The sequence below is a fragment of the Henckelia pumila genome, chromosome 3 (assembly GCF_033568475.1).
Source record: "Henckelia pumila isolate YLH828 chromosome 3, ASM3356847v2, whole genome shotgun sequence".
In the NCBI taxonomy this organism is placed as follows: Eukaryota; Viridiplantae; Streptophyta; class Magnoliopsida; order Lamiales; family Gesneriaceae; genus Henckelia; species Henckelia pumila.
Window position 1 is genome coordinate 77,793,079 of NC_133122.1, and position 23,280 is coordinate 77,816,358.

At 38.8% G+C, this 23,280-nt stretch overlaps 1 protein-coding gene across 1 annotated transcript; it reads right to left on the minus strand.

Moving 5' to 3' along the window:
• Positions 1 to 16,089: 16,089 nt before the first annotated feature.
• Positions 16,090 to 19,079, minus strand: LOC140889069 (uncharacterized). Its single transcript, XM_073296770.1, has 4 exons — positions 18,139 to 19,079; positions 17,853 to 18,078; positions 17,475 to 17,601; positions 16,090 to 16,955 (listed from the first exon to the last, which is right to left on the minus strand). Exons 1-4 carry the CDS (start codon positions 19,077 to 19,079, stop codon positions 16,090 to 16,092), a joined length of 2,160 nt encoding a protein of 719 aa, XP_073152871.1.
• Positions 19,080 to 23,280: the final 4,201 nt, after the last annotated feature.

Genomic DNA, 23,280 nt, shown 5'->3' on the forward strand with positions numbered 1-23,280 from the left:
CTCAGGCAAAAGAACCAAGGTCTCATCAGAAATCCAAACATGTACTGAGAAAATATCACATCATCCGGGAAATTGTGGAACGAGGAGATGTCTTGTTAGACAGAGTCGCCTCCGCAGATAATGTTGCTGATCCACTAACTAAGCCTTTACCAGGACCATTGTTCGAAAAGCATCGCGAATCAATGGGTTTGAAGAATATGGGTAGTTGGCTCTAGTGCAAGTGGGAGATTGTTAGAGTAGGTGCCCGTCGAGCCAATGTGTTGGCCGATGGTCCTTGAGAGAACTCTTGTATGACAATCTTTGTTTTAATAATATTTGACATTATTTTATTTGGCACATCTTTATCTTTATACCCATGCAAGCTGCATAGATAAAGCCCTTGAATATACAAATAGTAGAAAGAATATGAGATGGTCATGTGATGACTATCATGAAACTCATATTTGGAATACTGTATATTCTAAACTGTTCCTAGTCGATTCAGCCGCCATAAAGAAGGATAAAGGCCGCTCGAGCTTGAGACTAGTATTTGCGATGTGAGTACCATGTTTCATTGGTAGGGGACATGGAGATGTCCAAGCATGCAAATAGGTGCTCCTTGTAGAGTGCACTGAACAACCCTCCCTAAAGGATTTTCCAAGTGGTTCTCACTTATCGAGTGGATAAGTCCTAGTTTATGGTTGTACACCATTAGTCCTATAACCCGGGACAACATGGAGACTCTATATGCTAGTGCTTCACTTTGACTTGTTTACCGACTCATCTGGGGTCATCAAGTGGCAATGTTGGGTGTTGTGACGAAACATATAGGAGTCAATGCATTGTAGTTGGGGATTCACCGCTTACCTACGGGTATGGATATCCTATGTTATATCATGCATACGTAGCTTGAAATCTCTGATCAGAGTAAGTGGTAATTAAGAAAGGAGTTTCTTGAATTACACTTTCGATGCAACTACGGCATGACACATAGTTATCGATTCAATGACAACTCTCGATAAACCAATGGTTGTCGAATCGGTCGGGATATATGAGTTGAAGGGACCGTACTGTACGCTAACCATAATTGATTGGTTCTTGCAGGCACTATCATTTGATACCTAGGGAGTCATGTAAGCAATGCTGCTAGATGTTTACATGACTGGTTGGGTACTATCAGACTTGAGTTTTCTGACGTTCTTATTATCAATGTGTTGATTAATAAAAATGGAGCTATCTAGGGTATGCTCATATAAGGGACTTGTTGATCCTAAATCACATGGAGATGTGAACCCACTGCTAGTTGTATCAGTGAACCATTGAGGGTCACACAAGTACTAGCTTTCTAGATCCCGTTGAGATTAAAATTAGTTCATTGTGTTGAACAACTTATAAAGGAGTTTATAAGTAAAATAAATTGGAAGTTTGACTTCTTAATTGGAGAATGAATGGAATAAGTAACTTTTAATTTGTGAATGTGTTCCAAGATTAAAAGTTGACTTAAAATAATTAGTTTATGAAAATGGTGATTTTCTAAACTATTATTTTGAACTTAGTTAATTAATTCAAGTGTTGAATTAATTTAACACTAGTAGGAATTTTAATGTATAAATAATTAAATTAATTCAAGTGTTGAATTAATTAAACACTATTGAGTCTAGTAGAGCTCAAATTTAATATAGTGTTGTATAATTATTGATACTAGTGGACTTGAATGAGTTCAAGTTAAATTTAATTAATTGATTAAACTTAAATGGGTTTAGGTTTAATAATTAATTAAAATTAAGTTCAAATTACAATTAAATATATATATTTATATATGTATATATATAGGCGTGTATATATATATAATATATATATGTGTGTGTATGGAATTTGAAGGGTTGGAAGATTGGATGCAATTTTCCATGCAAGTCATGTATTTTTCTATGCATGGTTTTAATTGTATCTAATTAATTCCTCTCCATTAATATAATATACACACAAACACAATTCCATTCCAACTTTAATAAAAGTGGCCGAAACATTCCTTGGCATTTTTCTCCAATTTTTCTTTCATTTTGAGGAAGAATTAAAATGATATCTCAATGAAAAATCCTCTAAATATTCTAGTGCATATTTAGAGAGGATTTAAATCGTCTAGTCGTGGACCTAATTCGGAGGCTCGAAGAGTTGAATCCATTTTGAGCAAGGAGTGCTCTTGGAAGCTTGTAGATTGAGTCTACCATTTTTCAAGAGCCTAGTTGTTTATCAACTTGGTTGGAGCCATAAATCAATCTTTGAGATTGATAGGTAAAATTCTAAACACCCTATGGTTTTTTAACTTTTGAATACTACACAAGTGCTCGGTTTTATTTTATTAAAAATTTTATATTTCCGCTGCGTTTCCGGGCACGAGTTAACCGATCCCCTTCACTAAGTGTGAGCCACAGTATAATCGATGGGGTCGATTTGTTGAGAGCCCAATCTATGATGATCTGGGTGTAGCAATTAAGAAATAATTGGGATAGTATTTTGTCGAATAGTGCTTAGGAGATGAGTACTTGGTACAGTCTCAGATCATTCGCTAATTTGGAAGATTTAGAGTCTCTAGGATTGCCAGAGATGAATCTTCTGGGATTGCTGCTAATCGGGAACAATTTCAATTTGACTTGTATGGTCGAGTTAAGTAATACTCGACAAGAGGAACAAGAGAAGGAAATGGGTAACTCCCCGAATAATGTTTCGTTCTAGGGAGAAGCCAAAATTGATCCAAGCAATTTCTAAGTATTAGCAATAGTATACTCAAGGTTAAGTAGGGAAGGGGTCAACTATTTCTCCATGTCGATAGTGGACGACAATAGTGAAGGTTGCTAACCAAAAATTTGAAGAAGTGTTCGTAAGACGATGTCTTAATTCACCGTTGGGTTTATGATTCAACGAGTATTGGGCATTATCGAGTGAACATCAGTTGTCTGATTGGGAGGTGTGACATTAACTAGGATCTATTTCTCGGGATCTAGCCGGTTGTGTCACTAATTTTCCAGCGTGTGGTGCGCGATGTCATTAAGATGACTGAGATAGTCGGTGGTTGACTTAGTAGCCAACGAGGTTTGCCTTTGGGATTGAAGATTTTGCAAGATCGGGACGGATCGAATTCGTTCTTTCCAGTCAGTGAGTCACATCCATGAAGACTGTTTGTCAAAGATATTGCGTTTTAGCAATGGACAATGGTCGGATGCATGATAGGTAGCTATTGATGATGGTGTCATCAGAAACTCCGAGGTGATTTATACGAGGTGCAAGGGACTGTCGAGTTTTGAGACGGAATAAGAAACGTTTCCATATGTCTGTGCATTGTGGAATGAACCAGTCGAGCATATTGGTGAGAGCTTGCCTTATTCTTGATGTGTGTACAGTGATTGCAAGTATGTATAACTATTAGGGGATGTCCATCGATTGAAATTCATGGGTGAATAACCTATGGTCGGGATGATGTAGATCATCAGGGATGCGACGATTGCCATTGCGGAATATGCGTATGACTGCACAGACCGATGGTTCAAGAAAGGATTTTGTCACATGATTGTCATGTTTTGAGAGTTTCTTATGACACAATATTGAGTATACTAAGAAACGTGAACTATGGTTAGTACTAGACTAGATGGTCCGAGTTCCCAGTAATTGCTTTGGGAAGCTTGTTTTGCTTCAGAGTATCATGGGAAAGATAATCAGTCTAAGGAATCATGTGAAGCAGTTATGTTGAAGTATGACTTTGTGGCAACTGAATTCTCTTGGGAAGAAATTTGGGCTTTGTTGTGTCAGCACAATATTGGGATTGGTGTTTCCTGACTAAAGGTGTTGAGAACCAAGAAGTTTTGGAACCATTAGATGGTTAGATCTAGTTTTGTGATTCGACGAATGCCATAAGCCAGTCAGGCTATGACTTGGTCTTCGTCAGTCTAATAATTTTCCTTGGGACGATGATCTCGATCAAGTTTGTGTTGGTATCTTTCGTGATCAGAGAGATCGTGGTCAGTATGGAAGACATATCAGTGTTGTGATACATTAGTTCCAAGGAAGTTTGAATGTTGACCAGTAGCGCAGTAATCTTCAGTTGGGAGTATGTTAATGCAGTTTAGCATTAATGGAGCTTACAGATAATTTGACAAGAGTCTGAGTGTGTCGAAAGCTATTTCGACCAGACACTCAAGTAAGGGTCTCTAGTACATTCTCGAGGTTTACCCTAGCTTTCGAGGACAAAATCTTTTAAGGGGGGAGAATGTAGTGACCCGTATCCGGAAGTAACGATTAATGAGTAATTAATCATGTAATCATGTTTAGATTAAGTAAAACATGATTAAAGAAATTTCAAATGGATTAACGGAGTCCAGAAATGGATCCAGGGCACTCAAAAATGGCCGGAAAGGTTCGGAGGGTTCGAAGGATCCGAACCTAAGATCGGAGGATCCGAACTTGTTCGGAGAATCAGAACATGAGATCGAAGGATCCAAACTTGAATGGCCAGCTGTCCGAGAAAAATACGTCATTGGTGATGTCACTGATGGGACTTCGGAGGATCCGAAGTCAGGAACGAAGGATCCGAACCGGATCGAAGGCTCCGAACTTCGCCTATAAATAGGGGCCGAGATTTCATTTTCAAACACACCGAATTCCTTTTCTCTTTGGATTCTTAGCCTTCTAACTTAGATCTAGGAAATTCTAGGCGTCCTATTGGTATTTCGGAAGTGGCATAGCGATCCAGGCATTGTAGTGGAGCTGTGCCTAAGTTTTGAGGCAGTCGGCATCAGCGGGCTGACGACGGACGTAGGTATAGCTATTGTCTCCTTAAATTATTTAGTAGTATGCAATAGCTTAGTTAAGGCTTTTAGAGCTTATTGAATGATGCATGAGTATTTGCATTGTAGAGTTGATGATAGGCTTGGAACCTAGAGTGGGACAGCTAGGACTACCTGTAGTAAGGTACGTAAGTACTGAATGAGATAGCCAACGGGTTGCATGCTTATATGTTGCACTTGTGTGTCATATTATTATGCAGCATGTGCATATCATATTGTGTTTGTCCATCTTTTGAGATGAGCCATAGAGGGCCGCTCAGTCCTGTTTGGACGGTTGATGTCTAGCGCCCAGTGCCCGACGGGTTGGGTGGCACTAGCATCTGGGTGACACGGTCCACGTCCAGTGGGAATGAGCAGTGTACGCAGGGTTTGATTCCCGGGTTGTACCACTCATGTCCTAGGCTCCATTACTGATCAGTTATATACAGTTATCCCAGATATGGATACCCTATCATTTGCATGCATCATATTTGTATGTTTTACCCGTGCTTTCGTATTGAGCTTAGAGCTCACGTCCAGTCTTTTCTGTGTATCTTGACACCCCATTCGATGTGGGAGGTGTAGATTGAGGATTGAGCACCAGGAGCTTGGACTGTCCAGTGACCTTGGAGACAACAGGATTAGCTATAGGTATTAATTGCCCTTAGGATTATTTGTAATTCGATTGGTTTGTATTTTTTTGTTATTTAACCAGTTGTATTCTGCCGGTCTTCTTTTATTTAAGTCTTTCGTAGCGATTTATTTTAAATGCATGCTTAATTATGCTCTAACTCTGATTAGGTAGTGGATTCGGGTTGGGTTGCTACAACTAGGTGTTAGATTAGGTGCCCGTCGAGCCAATGTATTGGCCGATGGTCCTTGAGAGAACTCTTGTATGACAATATTTATTTTAATAATATTTGACATTATTTAATTTGGCACATCTTTACCTTTATACCCATGCAAACTGCATAGATAAAGCCCTTGAATATACAAATAGTAGAAAGAATATGAGATGGTCATGTGATGACTATCATGAAACTCATATTTGGAATACTGTATATTCTAAACTGTTCCTGGTCGATTCAGCCGCCATAAAGAAGAATAAAGACCGCTCGAGCTTGAGACTAGTATTTGCGATGTGAGTACCATGTTTCATTGGTAGGGGACATGGAGATGTCCAAGCATGCAAATAGGTGCTCCTTGTAGAGTGCACTGAACAACCCTCCCTAAAGGATTTTCCAAGTGGTTCTCACTTATCGAGTGGAGAAGTCCTAGTTTATGGTTGTACACCATTAGTCCTATAACCCGTGACAACATGGAGACTCTATATGCTAGTGCTTCACTTTGACTTGTTTACCGACTCATCTGGGGTCATCAGGTGGAAATGTTGGGTGTTGTGACGAAACATATAAGAGTCAATGCATTGTAGTCGGGGATTCACCGCTTACCTATGGGTATGGATATCCTATGTTATATCATGCATACGTAGCTTGAAATCTCTGATCAGAGTAAGTGTAATTAAGAAAGGAGTTTCTTGAATTACATTTTCGATGCAACTACGGCATGACACATAGTTATCGATTCAATGACAACTATCGATAAACCAATGGTTGTCGAATCGGTCGGGATATATGAGTTGAAGGGACCGTATTGTACGCTAACCATAATTGATTGGTTCTTGCAGGCACTATCATTTGATACCTAGGGAGTCATGTAAGCGATGCTGCTAGACGTTTACATGACTAGTTGGGTACTATCAGACTTGAGTTTTCTGACGTTCTTATTATCAATGTGTTAATCAATAAGAATGGAGCTATATATAGGGTATGCTCATATAAGGACTTGTTGATCCCGAATCACATGGAGATGTGAACCCACTGCTAGTTGTATCAGTGAACCATTGAGGGTCACACAAGTACTAGCTTTCTAGATCCCGTTGAGATTAAAATTAGTTCATTGTGTTGAACAACTTATAAAGGAGTTTATAAGTAAAATAAATTAGAAGTTTGACTTCTAAATTGGAGAATGAATGGAATAAGTAACTTTTAATTTGTGAATGTGTTCCAAGATTAAAAGTTGACTTAAAATAATTAGTTTATGAAAATGGTGATTTTCTAAACTATTATTTTGAACTTAGTTAATGAATTCAAGTGTTGAATTAATTTAACACTAGTAGACATTTTAATGTACAAATAATTAAATTAATTCAAGTGTTGAATTAATTAAACACTATTGAGTCTAGTAGAGCTCAAATTAATATAGTGTTGTATAATTATTGATACTAGTGGACTTGAATGTGTTCAAGTTAAATTTAATTAATTGATTAAACTTAAATGGATTTAGGTTTAATAATTAATTAAAAATAAGTTCAAATGACATTTGAATATATATATTTATATATGTATATATATATATAGGCGTGTATATATATATATATATATATATATATATATATATATATGATATATATATGTGTGTGTATGGAATTTGAAGGGTTGAAAGATGGTTTGCAATTTTCCATGCATGTCTTGCAATTTTTCATGCATGGCTTAATTGTACTCATTAATCCCTCTCCTTTAATATATTATTTGGAATAATATATACACACATACAATCCAATCCACTCCAAAAATAACTTGAAGTGGCCGAACACTCCATCCACAATTTCTCCAAGTTTTTCTTTCATTTTTGAGGGAGAATAAAAATGATATCTCAATGCTAAATTCTCTAAATATTCTAGTGCATATTTAGAGCGGATTTAGATCGTCTAGTCGTGGACCTAATTCAGAGGCTCGAAGTGTTGAATCCATTTTGAGCAAGGAGTGCTCTTGGAAGCTTGTAGATTGAGTCTACCCTTTTCAAGAGCCTAGTTGTTTATCAACTTGGTTGGAGCCATAAATCAATCTTTGAGATTGATAGGTAAAATTCTAAACACCCTATGGTTGTTTGAGTTTTTGAATACTACACAAGTGCTCGGATTTCTTTTATTAAAAATTTTTATATTTCCGCTGCGTTTTCGGGCACGAGTTAACCGATCCCCTACACTAGGGTGCGGGAAATCCATGGGCGCTAGGTGAACTGCCATCATTTTATTTAAAATATCTGGGCCCAAAAATTGGGCCCCTTCCCTACTATGATGCGATCATAGATAGCTCACGATGTAATCAAGCTAAGAGGAAATGGGATCCTCTAGAGTTGCCGCAAGGTCCAACAACGAAGGGATGGAGCAAGATGTTTAAAGAAGCGGTTCAAGGATTCACAATGAATTATCAAAAAGTATCTAACAAAATGCCATCAAGCTGATTAGAAGTTTGGAAAGCATTGCAACAATGTTGGAGGGCATTATAACATGATTCGAGTGCAAAAAGATCAAGGAGACAAGACATGCTTGGAACACCTTCGGACCAGCCCCAGACCAAGCCAAGATCCGGTCCCGTACCCATGTCCAGACCCAGGCCCAGATCCCGATCCAGACCTTGGCCCAGGGTATGTGCCACTGTTGCGATATTTTTGTGCCCGCAAGTGCACGGTGTCAAGTTTTAATATACGATGAGTAGAGTATCGTTTCCACGAGGATTGAAAATTTATATTCACACTAAATACTATAATTAAAATAATCTCAACTTTGTTCAGAAAATCAAAGTTTAAAATTCAATAAAATAAAATAAAAAAAAATAAATCCATAATTTGAAGGATGGCTTTGGGTACACGATATGAGACGGGTTTTAGATACAAGATATCACTCGATTTTCATTCATGCAAATCATATCAATTGATTATATCATCTATTCCAATTTATAGGCCAAGAACCCTTAATTGTTATTTACTGCCTCTCCCGAGCACCGAGTAAATGTTATTATCCTAATGCTAATTTCGATATCCATATCAGAAATCAAACAACAAAATAATTTATCAAATTCTATGGTTCTCTTTCAATGACCTCAAAGGAACTTGTAAGCCTCCCGACTCTACAAAAATCCTAGGTTGTGTTTCCTATGATCCTATTCAAAATCTCCTCTCCCGAGCGCCAGATTTCAAATAAATATAACAATTCAATTAGTGATCAAGTAATTGAAAGACAATCAAATCAAGAATACAAAACTAAATTGTTAAGAACAAATAATAGTCAAAACATGAAACTCCAATCAAGATCCGTCAATATCTAGAAACAACTAATAAGTTTATAATGAAATAATCAAACACATAGACATATCCAAAAATTTCATCATAAATCAAGGCAAATAATAAAAATCACAGAGTAGAGTTGATTCTCCGTCCCTAGATGAATTTTCTCTGTCGTGTGATTCGATTATCCCTTGTCGTTCGCTCCCACGTCTGGAATCCATGTCCCAAGCCTACTTGAATGCGTAGCTGTATGGTTCTCTTGTTTGGGTGCCTCTTCTTCTCTTCTCAAATCTCTCAAATTTGTGTGTGTTGTTGTGCGGTGGCTCTTCCCTTGATTGTGTCCTTGAAGTCCCTTTTATATGTCCTCGAAGCCCGTCAAAGAAAGCCCGACAAATCGAGAGTTTTAAAGTTGCAAAAATCTGCCAATTTCTTGCCCAGAGCGGCGCGAGCGCGCAATAGAGTGGCGAGGACGCACCTGAGCCTCGAATTTACACTTCTTTTCACGTCCAGGGACGGCGCGACCGCGCCTTCCTCTCGCATGAGAAATTCTGCAACGCGCGATAATTTTTAAAAAATCATTTCTCATAAACTAACCGTTGGATTGAGCTAAAATTTTGACAGCAACTTTAAAACATCCTAAACTGGAATATGAACAGTGGAGATTTGATTTTGATGCTTCAATAATTCCCAATAATTTTCTGAATTTGTTGCTTCATAATTCATCCTTTCGCTTCTTCTTGCTACTTTCGCGCCAATTCTTCCAACTCACAAAAACAAAAACAAATATTCATAATACCCACTCGATACATCACAAAAGTCAATTCAAATCATATATAAATTAAGTGTATAAAATGCACTTATCAAATTCCCCAAAACTTAGACTTTTGCTAGTCCCGAGCAAAACAATAATGAGTAATATAGTTGGCCTCCGAATTTTTACATTTCAAGATTAAATACACATGTCCGCTAATTTTCTCAAGATTTCTCGTGTGTGTGTGATTCACCATTCTTGTCTATCCTCCTCGCTTTCGATACACTAGTGCAACAAGTTTGTTTCATAGAATCATCAACTCCGCTCTCTAGTTTCAAAACACTCTCCACCATGTTCAACTTCTACTCACTAGGATAAAAAGGATTTTTCAAGTTATATCAAAGATTTTTCATAACATCGCTGGATTTTGCACCCAATTTTATTTTAGCCCCATAAATTACCCGCAAAATTAGCTATAACTAAAGATAGGTTCGGATTTCAATCCTCTCGTCTATAGCCCGGATGGAGCATCAATCTCATTTTATTCGCAAACTTAGCCATTGATCGGTGATTAGAATTTCAATCCCTTTTCAAGCCCGGATGGAGTTTGTTTTAACAAAAATTAATTTTTTTTCACTTTTGCAACCCCATTTATTCCGCATACTTAGCCAAGGACAAGGAAATTAGGATTTCAATTCCTTATCAATGACCCAGATGGAGTAATTATTAATTTTTTTATATTTTAATGCCTAAATCATTTCTATGCTCGTAGAAGTCTACCTCAGTTTCAAACATAAATCACCAAAGTTAAGAATCAAATCATCCAATTCACTTACAATATTACAAAGCTTCTCTAATCACTAGAGTCTAGACAATCAAGGCATAGTGCATATGGGTGAGAACTCAAGATTAAATATAGCTAACATTAACATTTTTAACACCAAAAATTATTTTCATCATAGGCCAAAACAATTACACATCATGCATTTAAATCACACTAACTCATAACAAAAAATTTCATAAGTTTCAAAATTCACACATCCCCCCAAACTAAAAATGTGCATTGTCCTCAATGTAAAATAAACAAATTAAATAGCAGAGAAATACACGTACCTGTGACAACGATCATCAGTAGTCGTCATTTTTTTTCATCGTAATTTGTAGCGCATTGGGGATATAATAGGGGTAACACCAACAAACTTCATCTCTACAAAACCTAAAAAAAATGACGAGGGACAAAAATTTAAGAAGTAAATACATAAAAATCAAATAAACATAATAAATAAATAATACTAAGAACTCTTGGGTTGCCTCCCAAGCAACGCTTAGTTTATAGTCCTCAGCCCGACTGCATCTGCACTTTCAAAACTTTAAGATCTGTGAATAAACTGCAGACATAGACAAAACAAAATAAATTAATCCAAAAATAATGATAATAATAAATAGACAATAAAAATAAAAATTCTAAATCAAAATCAAGTTCACTTGGTAACAATATTAGTGCACAATAAATTGAATCAATCTCCGGCAACGGCGCCAAAAACTTGTTGCGATATTTTTGTGTCCGCAAGTGCACGGTGTCAAGTTTTAATATACGATGAGTAGAGTATCGTTCCCACGAGGATTGAAAATTTATATTCACACTAAATACTGTAATTAAAATAATCTCAACTTTGTTCAGAAAATCAAAGTTTAAAATTCAATAAAATAAAATAAAAAAAAATAAATCCATAATTTTAAGGATGGCTTTGGGTACACGATATGAGACGGGTTCTAGATACAAGATATCACTCGATTTTCATTCATGCAAATCATATCAATTGATTATATCATCTATTCCAATTTATAGGCCAAGAACCCTTAATTGTTATTTACTGCCTCTTCCGAGAACCGAGTAAATGTTATTATTTTAATGCTAATTTCGATATCCCTATCAGAAATTAAACAACAAAATAATTTATCAAATTCTATGGTTCTCTTTTAATGACCTCAAAGGAACTTGTAAGCCTCCCGACTCTACAAAATCCTAGGTTGTGTTTCCTATGATCCTATTCAAAATCTCCTCTCCCGAGTGCCAGATTTCAAATAAATGTAACAATTCAATTAGTGATCAAGTAATTGAAAGACAATCAAATCAAGAATACACAAATAAATTGTTAAGAAAAAATAATAGTAAGAAAAATAATAGTCAAAACATGAAACTCCAATCAAGATCCGTCAATATCTAGAAACAACTAATAAGTTTATAATGAAATAATCAAACACATAGACATATCCAAAAATCTCATCATAAATCAAGGAAAATAATAAAAATCACATATTAGAGTTGATTCTCCGTCCCCAGATGAATTTTCTCTGTCGTGTGATTCGATTATCCCTTGTCGTTCGCTCTCACGTCTGGAATCCGTGCCCCAAGCCTACTTGAATGCGTAGTTGTGTGGTTCTCTTGTTTGGGTGTCTCTTCTTCTCTTCTCAAATCTCTCAAATTTGTGTGTGTTGTTGTGCGGTGGCTCTCCCCTTGATTGTGTCCTTGAAGTCCCTTTTATATGTCCTCGAAGCCCGTCAAAGAAAGCCCGACAAATAGAGAGTTTTAAAGTTGCAAAAATCTGAAAATTGCTCGCACAGAGCGGCGCGGGCGCGCAATAGAGTGGCGAGAGCACGCCTGAGCCTCGAATTTACACTTTTTTTCACGTCCAGGGACAGCGCGGGCGCGCCTTCCTCTCGCATGAGAAATTCTGCAACGCGCGACAATTTTCAAAAAATCATTTTTCCCAAACTAACCGTCGGATTAAGCTGAAATTTTGACAGAAACTTCAAAACATCCTAAAATTGAATATGAACGGTGGAGATTTGATTTTTATGCATCAATAATTCCCAGTAAATTTCTGAATTTGTTGCTCCATAATTCATCCTTCCGCTTCTTGTTGCTACTTTCCCGCCAATTCTTGCAACTCACAAAAACAACAATAAATATTTATAATACCCACTCGATACATCACAAAATTCAATTCAAATCATATATAAATTAACTGCATAAAATGCACTTATCAGCCACATCCGTGTAAGGCACGGATCTAGGTTGTAAGGTTCAAAAATCCACTAGCTCAATCATAATAATTTTAAATGATTTATATGATTTTATGCATGATATTTAATTGTTATGATTAATTTTATATGATATGTTATGCTTGATATTTAATGTATAGCTAGTTATTTTAATGTTTTCAGGTTTAGAATTTAATTCTGGACCGAAGGAACGAGACTAGCCTTCGAACAAGTTAAGAAAAATGTATTAGGTTTAATTTAAATTTTTATGTTGATGTAGTGTATTTTATTAGTTGGGTGCAAGAAAAATTTTAAAAGTTAGTGTTTGAGAATAATGAGCCGACTTTCAAGCCAATTAATCACAAACAGAAAAGGCGTTCAAAAAGTTTTTATTCTCCTTCTCTTCCAATTAAGCGCCGCCTACTCCCTTCATGAAACGACCCTAAACTCTAAACTTAATTAAATATTAAAGAAAAATGCGGATTTTCAAAATTTTTTTGCCATGACTCCTTTGAAAGTAAACGAACTACCCTGTCACACGCAGCAATTCTAAAATAAAGAAGTTAAAGTGATAAAAGAAATGCAAGCCGCGATAATCATAAACATCGAAAATAAAGTCAACCACACACGGTTGCAATAATAGCGATAACAACCTTCAAATCATAAAAATTCAAGCACAGGGAAACACATCCTGGCTAATACTGAAAGTACTCATAGACAAATCCTTTATTTCAAAACATAGTCTAATGTGGAACTAAAATAAAAACAGCGACGGTCATAGGGCCTTGCACCGTCAGCATCCTCAACCTCGAGGATCTTGCCCCTCGGTCCCTAGGAACTCCTCCTCACCTGACAACAAACAAGCATAGTGAGTCTAATGACCCAGCAAGTATAAACAGTGTAATAACAAGGGTTTAAAATAACTGCAGTAATACTCAAAATACGGTATATAATATACTTGAAACATAAGTTGTAAGAATGCGCATGCTACAAGAGAATGAGACAACATGTAAATGATGAACACACGCCAACTAACGCTATGAAACTCTTGAACTTTCTTAACTTAACTGAAACTCATGCATGACTGAAAACTGAATGCAATAAGACGAGTCAAACTGATACTGAAACTGAAACTATAAACTTAGATCCTTGAATTGTGACCCTATGTTTTGATCGACCAATGGCTGCAGTGCACTATGCCGGCAAGAAGCCGAGATTCCTCCCGACGCGACTTACCCCTTTATCTGTCATTTGGTAGGGATCCCAAGATTTCTCCCGATCTCACACTACCCGTCTATTTTGGTAGGGATCCCAGAATGTCTCCCGATCTCGGTCTACCCGTCTATGGCAAGTGAGTGGGGCATCCCCCACCCATCAATACCCTATCCCGTCACAATCAAATCACTTCGTTCAAAAATATTTTTCTTTTCTTTTTCCTTCTTTGACTCGGCATTAAAATAATTAGCATGCATGAAAGAGCCTTTCTTTGTAACCTTTTTGCTTGACCCATGGACAAGGCTTAAAGACACATGTATGCATTTATATGAATGAATACTAAACACATAAATGTTGGTATTAGGTGAGTAAGTGGCTGCCCCTAGGTGCTAACCCAACCTTAACTCAAAATTCTCATATACAAGGCACAACCCGAGCAATCGCACCGAAAATCTCTTAACTCTATCTTCCTTTAACCAAATTTGACACCGCTCGAACCGACACTCCAAACGCTACAAACTAACCATAGGACATATTTTAAACCTCATTTTACAGCCTAAGCAACTTGAACAAAAACCCATTCCGGACAGCCCACTTTTTCCCTCTAAAGTTATGCACCGACACCTTAACTTCAAAAACCCAAAACTTATTGAAATCTTAACCACGAGTCCATTTTTTACCGACGCGACTACAACATCATGAACTTGACCTAGGACCAGTCCTAACCACGCCTAGACCTCATATGATGCCTCCCCTGCCCCAAACTCAGACTGCTTTGCCCAATGCAAACCTAATCATTCCACACTTCTACTTGGGGGAAACACCACCAAGCCCTATTCGCTTGCCCCTACCTACTTACAAACCACCAAACACACTAAAAAAACATCTCTTAGGACTTAGCACAAGCACCTTGGCAGCCCTCAACCCTACCACCACTCCACAATTCAAAATCAACAAGATTATGCACCAAAAAGCCTCACATTCATGAATAATCAATCAAGACCAATTGCCAAACAATAAAATACACTTATATACTTCAATCCCAGCCCTAACATCATGAAAATTTCGAAATTTAGGCATGCTTCATTTCTGAAAATTTTCAAGTGTGCCAATATGCATCAAAACTCATCATTTTTCCATCGCAATGCATCATAAAACTCATAATCACCAACATAAATGAGATTTTCGAAATTTTAACATAACCCTAGTTGGAAAACCATAAAAACCGAACACATACAAGTCAAATACAAGGGCATTTCAAAATTTTCCAAACAATTAAGCTCAAAAAATAGTTAGCTAGTTTGATTGCCCAAGGAAATGCATATACATGCCTTAGCTAGAAAAACTCAAAGAAATAAGGGAAATGAAGCTGGACACCACGACCAGCTACTAGCTATGCACCCTTCACATGAACTCCGGTCGGCTTCGGTGGCTGTAGGGTGGCGGCGATGGCTGGAAGGCCAAGGGGAGGAGTGGCCGAAGGTGGGAGAGGTAAATGAGGGAAAAAAGAGAGTGAAGGGGGAGGCGGCTAGTTGAGATAGATTTGGGGCTATGGTTTCAGTTGTGTTATAGATTCTAATTTTATTATGTGTATATGTGTGTGTATGTATAGGTGTAAGTAATTAAAAGTAGGTGTGTGTGTGCTTTAAAATTACAACTTTAAAGTACAACTTTTGCCTACTAACTTACACTAATAAAATTCCTAAGTTTAAAAGCCCCAAATCAAAAATAATAAATTGGGTTTTACTAATCCGGGTTTATGAAAACTCTAACTTTTGAAAAAGTTAAAGAATAAGCCCAATATTGCAATAATAATAAAAATTATTTCTGATACCCGGAAATTCCTAACTTTTGAACTCTCATCTAATTTTCCTCCTACCTCCCTACTAAACTTTTAAAATAACAAATCTTGTAATTTACCGCCAAAATCCACCATCGCCAAACGTCGGAACCGGAAGCCACTGTCTCAAAAATTTCAATAATAAATGACTTAAAATATTTGAGCACTTAAATTTTAAAGGAAACTTAAGCAATTAATTCAAAGCTATAAAAATCATAGTTATAAAAAAAAGAATTTTAGGCATGAAATTTTAAATTATGAAATCTTAGGTGCTACAATTCCTCCCTTCCTAATATGGAATTTTGTCCTCAAAATTAGAACTTACCAAATAGCTCTGGGTAGCGAGTCCTAATATCTGCCTCTGTCTCCCAAGTGGCCTCTTCGTCTGAATGATTCAACCACTTAACCTTGACCATTGGAATAGTCTTGTTACGGAGTCTCCTCTCCTGCCTCTCCATAATCTGGTCAGGTCTCTCTTCATAAGTCATATGAGGCGATATTTGAAAAGGCTCAAGGTTGAGCACATGAGAAGGATTTGAGATGTACTTCCTCACCATGGATACATGGAAGACGTTGTGTACACCAGCAAGATTAGGAAGAAAAGCCATCCTATAGGCTAACGTCCCCACTCTATCAAGAATCTCAAAAGGTCCAACGAATCTCGGAGCTAATTTCCCCTTCTTCCCGAATCTCATCACGCCTTTCAAAGGAGCTACTCGGATAAAAACATGATCACCCTCGAAGAACTCCAAGTCTCTCCTCCTATGATCGGCGAAACTCTTCTGCCTGCTCTGTGCAGTCCTCATCCTATCCCGGATCTTGGCTACAACTTCGGCAGTCTGTTGTACAATCTCGGGTCCTGACTCTGACTTCTCACCAATCTCGGTCCATAATACCTGTGATCTACAAGGTCTCCCATAGAGTGCCTCGTAAGGCGCCATACCAATGGTGGCCTGATAGTTGTTGCTATATGCAAATTCCACCAATAGTAACCTCGACTCCCAAATATCATGAAAGTCAATAGCACAGGCTCTCATAAGGTCCTCTAGAATCTGAATCACCCTCTCGGACTGTCCATTCATCTGGGGGTGGAAGGTAGTGCTAAACGAAAGCTTCGTCCCCAAAGCTGAATGAAGACTCTTTAAAAAAGACGAAGTAAGCCGCGGATCTCTATCAGACACTATGGAAACAGGGATACCATGTAGTCTGACTATCTCCCGGATATGCAACTTCGCATACTGAGTCATGGAGAAATTCGTCCTTACTGGAAAAAAGTGTGCCGACTTAGTGAGACGGTCAACGATAACCCAAATAGCATTCGAACCTCTCACTGTCCTCGGCAAGCCAACAACGAAATCCATGGTAATATTCTCCCATTTCCACTCGGGAATAGGGAGTGGCTTGAGCAATCCTGCAAGTATCTGATGCTCTGCTTTGACCTGCTGGCATGTCAAACATTCTGACACAAATCGAGCGATATCACGCTTCATGCCCGGCCACCAATACAACTGCTGAAGGTCTCGATACATCTTGGTACTGCCTGGGTGGATAGAGTATGGTGATGTATGCGCCTCTTCCATGATAGTAACTCGTAGAGAATCACCTTAGGGCACCCAAAGTCTATCCCTGAACCTCACAATCCCATCTACCACGGAGTACAAATCACTGCCTCTCTCGTCGGCTCTCCGTCTCTACTTACTCATCTGCTCATCAACTGCTTGAGCAACTCTGATACGGTCAAACAAAGAAGTCTGTACTGACAAAGCTGACAATCTGGGAGCTCTTTCCTCCACATAGAACTCTAGTCCGATTCTCTGAATCTCATCCTGCAAAGGTCTAGACACCGTCAAAGAGGCAATCACTGCTGACTTTTTACTCAATGCATCTGCGACTACATTAGCTTTACCCGGGTGGTAGCTAATATCGCAGTCATAATCTTTCACCAACTCTAACACTTTTCTTCGTAGAGATAGTGCCTCCAAATCTTGAGAGCGAACACCACCGCTGCTAACTCCAAATCATGAGTAGGGTATTTCTTCTCATGATCCTTCAACTACCTAGAAGCATAAACGATAACCCTATCTCGCTGCATAAGCATTGCCCCAAGTCCCAACTTGGAAGCATCAGTGTAAACCACAAAATCTCCCTCTCTAGATGGCATAGCTAACACTGGTGCTATCATGAGAGCTTCCTTCAACACATCAAAGCTCTCTTGACACTCTGGCTTCCAAATAAACTTGGAATTCTTCTTGGTCAGCACTATCAAGGGCACCGCAATCGATGAAAAGCCCTTGATAAACTTCCTATAGTAATCGGCCAATCCGAGGAAACTACGAATCTCCGATGCGCTTCATGGCACAGACCACTCCTTCACAGCTTGAACCTTGGAAGGATCTACTTCCACTCCATCCTTGGAAATAATATGACCCAAGAATGGTACTCTCTCTAACCAAAATTCGCACTTGTCGAACTTAGCATACAACTTCCGCTCTCGGAGTACTCCTAAAATTGTCCTCAAATGCTGGGTATGTTCTTCTCTATCCTTCGAGTAAATGAGGATATCGTCAATAAAGACGATGACAAACTGATCCAAGTACGGCTGGAACATGCGGTTCATAAGATCCATGAAGACCGCGGGCGCGTTCAATATCCCGAACGGAATCACAAGGAACTCGTAGTGGTCATAACGAGTCCTAAACGCTGTCTTGAACACATCAGACTCCTTCACCTTCAGATGGTGATATCCCGAACGAAGATAAATCTTCGAAAACACAGAAGCTCCTTGTAACTGATCAAAGAGATCCTCAATTCTAGGAAGTGGGTACTTGTTCTTCAGTGTTACATCATTCAACCCTAGATAGTCTATGCACAATCTCAGACTTTCGTCCTTCTTTTTCACAAAGAGGACCGGTGCGCCCCATAGAGAGAAGCTAGGGCGTATGAACCCTTTATCAAGAAACTCTTGAATCTGCTCTTTCAGTTCCTTCATTTCTGTGGGAGCTAGTCTGTATGGTGCTTTAGAGATTGGCACAATACCCGATATCAAGTCGATAGAGAACTCGACTTCCCTATCAGGTGGGATACCTACAACATCTTCCGAAAACACATCCTCAAAATCCCTGACCACGTCCACATCTGAAATATCCAGATGATCTGGCAACTCTGACAAGGATATGTTGGCTAAGGATTCCTCGCATCCATCATACACCAACCGCTTAGCTTGCACGAGAGATATAAGCTGAGTCCTCTTCGAACTCTTAGTAGCCTCGAACCAGAATGGTTCCTCTCCCTCCGGTCTAACCATCACTGATCGCTGCTAAAAATCAATCACCACAGCATTTTTCGTCATCCAATCCATCCCAAGTATCAAGTTGAACTCAGGCATGGGCAACACGATCAGATCGGCACTCACTGATTGCCCTTGCAGCAAGAGCTCCAGATTCCTCACTATATTCCTCGTAGACAATTCTTCCCATGATGGGATGGTCACTGTGAAACCACCCAACAAATCTTCGTACTCAATACTCCACTTACGGGTAAATGCCTCCGAAATGAAAGAATGTGTAGCTCTTGAGTCTAACAAAGCTCTAGTGGCTACACTAGCTACTACAATCCTACGTGCATTAACGGTGAATACATCCACAGAAAAGATCAAAGTTAAATAACACAAGTTCTACTTAGACTCATTCTAAGTCATCAAATCCCAAACAAGATACTACGCATGCTAATACAGTCAAGTTCTCCAATCATGCAACATGCTACTAAATTATTGACACCAAAAAAGAAAATTTAAAATCACATGCATCAGTGAATTTATTAACTGCTCTAAACCCAAGAAAAAACTTAAGATGTTACCTATGATGAGTGTGGTGTCTGGGTCGGCCTCCTCGGCCTGCATCACGAACACTCGACCCTACACGAGCCTCCTTAACTCCGAGCAGTCTTTAGCTTCATGACCCGACTTCTTGCATTTGAAACACACTCCTGCTTCCTTCAAGCACTTCCCATAGTGTGGAAGGTGGCATTTCTGTCAAATAGGCTTATCCTCAATCCTAGGAGGAGCAGATCTCTGGGCCTGATGGTGCCCCTGGGGCCTCTGCTGCCTCTGCTGTCCCTGATATGGCTTCTTTCCATGCTGCTGCTGGTGACCCTGATGAGTGAAGGCTCTCTTGCCATGAACCTCAGCACTGATGTACTTCAAGGACTGCTCGGACCTCATAGCTTTCCTGACGGCAGCTGCATAATCCACTGGCTCAGCCATCATCACATCCCTACGAATGGTAGGCCTCAGACACGCAACAAAGTGCTGCAACTTCTCCGCCTCATCATTCCCTATCAACGGCACGAAGTGGCAGCCCCTCTCAAATTTCCGAACAAACTCGGATACAGACAAATCTCCCTGCCGGAGACTCATGAACTCTTTCTTCAACTGCGCCCTCACCTCAGCTGTATAGTACTTCTCATAGAAGAGAGCCTTGAATGCTTCCCAAGTCAGCATGGTAATGTCAACAGTCTTTTCCATACCCTCAAACCACAAGGCGGCATCATCCTTGAGAAATAAAGTCATACAGCGAACTCGGTCTGCATCTCCCAAATCCATGTAGCGGAAAATCGCCTCTAGCAAGCTAATCCAGCCCTCCGCTACCATCGGATCTCTAGTACCATAGAAGTCCTTAGGATCCATCTTCCTGAACTGCTCATAGACCGCGCTAGGTCTAGCCCTCGGGGCCTCGGCATGATTTTCTAAGATACGAGCCAAGACAGCTAGCACCTGAGCCCTAACATCAATTGGCGGAGGGGGCGGAGGAGGTGGCGGCGGTGGAGGAGGCGGTGGAGGTGCATGGGGATCACGTCAAGGTGTCATCTGAATGCAAGTTCAAATTTCAAAAATTCAAATTTCATGCCTTAAGAAAAAGATTTTTATTTAAACATAAAACATGCTCAAATAATTTAAGAAACTAATGCTACTAATCTGAACAAATAGCAATAAGCGAAACATAAATCTTACAAACTTTGAGGCGAGATCCCATGAGTTTTGGCAACCGGCAGTAGGCTCAGATTAAACCAAGATCGTGCTTTGATACCAACTGAAACGACCCTAACCTCTAAACTTAAATAAATATTAAAGAAAAATGCGAATTTTTAAAAAAAATTTGCCATGACTCGTTTGAAAGTAAACGAACCACCCTGTCACACGCAGCAATTCTAAAATAAATAAGTAAAAGTGATAAAAGAAATCCAAGCCGCGATAATCATAAACTTCGAAAATAAAATCAACCACACACGGTTGCAATAATAATGATAACAACATTCAAATCATAAAAATTCAAACACAGGGAAACACATCCTGGCTAATACTGAAAGTACTCATAGACAAATCCTTTATTTCAAAACATAGTCTAATGCGGAACTTAAATAAAAACAACGACGGTCATAGGGCCTTGCACCGCCAACATCCTCAACCTCGAGGATCCTGCCCCTAGTTCCTTAGGAACTCCTCCTCACCTGACAAACAAACAAAAATAGTGAGTCTAATGACCCAGCAAGTATAAACAATGTAATAACAAGGGTTTAAAATAACTATAGTAATACTCAAAATACGGTACATAATATACTTGAAACATAAGTTGTAATAATGCGCATGCTACAAGAGAATGAGACAACATGTAAATGATGAACACACACCAACTCACGCTATGAAACTCTTGAACTTTCTTAACTTAACTGAAACTCATGCATGACTGAAAACTGAATGCAATAAGACGAGTCAAACTGATACTGAAACTGAAACTGAAACTGTAAACTTAGATCCTTGAATTGTGGCCCTCTGTTTTGATCGATCAATGGCTTCAGTGCACTATGTCGGCAAGACGACGAGATTTCTCCTGTCGCGACTTACCCCTTTATCTGTCATTTGGTATGGATCCCGAGATTTCTCCCGATCTCACACTATCCGTCTATTTTGGTAGGGATCTCTGGATGTCTCCCGATCTCGATCTAACCATCTATGGCCAGTGAGTGGGGCATCCCCCACCCATCAATACCCTGTCCCATCACAATCAAATCACTTTGTTCAAAAATATTTTTCTTTTCTTTTTCCTTCTTTGACTCTGCATTAAAATACTTAGCATGCATGAAAGAGCCTTTCTTTGTAACCTTTTTGCTTGACCCATGGCCAAGGATTAAAGACACCTTAACTTCAAAAACCCATAACTTATTGAAATCTTAACCTAAACGAGCCCATTTTATACCGACGCGATCACAACATCATGAACTGGATCTAGGACCAGTCCTAACCACGCCTAGACCTCATATGACACCTCCACTGCCCCAATCTCATACTACCTTGTCCAATGCAAACCTCATCATTCCACACATCTACTTGGAGGAAACACCACCAAGCCCTACTCCCTTGCCCCTACCTACTTCCAAACCACCAAAAACACTAAAAAAAACATCTCTTATGACTTATCACAAGCACCTTGGCAGCCCTCAACCCTACCTCCACTCCACAATTCAAAATCAACAAGATTATGCACCAAAAAGCCTCACATTCATGAATAATCAATCAAGACCAATTTCCAAACAATAAAATACACTTATATACTTCAATCCTAGCCCTAACATCATGAAAATTTCGAAATTTAGGCATGCTTCATTTCTGAAAATTTTCAAGTGTGCCAATATGCATCAAAACTCATCATTTTCCCATCACAATGCATCATAAAACTCATAATCACCAACATAAATGAGATATTTGATATTTTAACATAACCCTAGCTGGAAAACCATAAAAACCGAACACATACAAGTCAAATACAAGGGCATTTAGAAATTTTGCAAAGAATTAAGCTCAAAACATAGTTAGCTAGTTTGATTGCCCAAGGAAATGCATATACACGCCTTAGCTAGCAAAAGTCAAAGAAATAAGGTAAATGAAGCTGGACACCACGACCAGCAGTTAGCTATGCACCCTGCACATGAACTCCGGTTGGCTGCGGTGGCTGGAAGGGGGCGGCGGCGGCGGAGGCGGCCGAAAGGCCAAGGGGAGGAGTGGCCAAAGGTGGGAGAGGGAAATGAGGGAAAAAAGAGAGTGAAGGGGGAGGCGGCTAGTTGAGATAGATTTGGGGCTAGGGTTTCCCTTTTGTTATAAATTCTAATTTTATTATGTGTATATGTGTGTGAATGTATTGGTATAAGTAATTAAAAGTAGGTGTGTGTGTACTTTAAAAGTACAATTTTAAAGTATAACTTTTGCCTACTAACTTACACTAATAAAATTTCTAAGTTTAAAAGCCCCAAATCAAAAATAATAAATTGGGTTTTACTAATCCGGGTTTATTTTAAAATCTAACTTTTGAAAAAGTTAAAGAATTAGCCCAATATTGCAATAATAATAAAAATTATTTTTGATACCGGGAAATTTCTAACTTTTGAACTCTCATCTATTTTTTCTCCTACCTCCCTACTAAACTTTTAAAATAACAAATCTTGGAATTTACCGC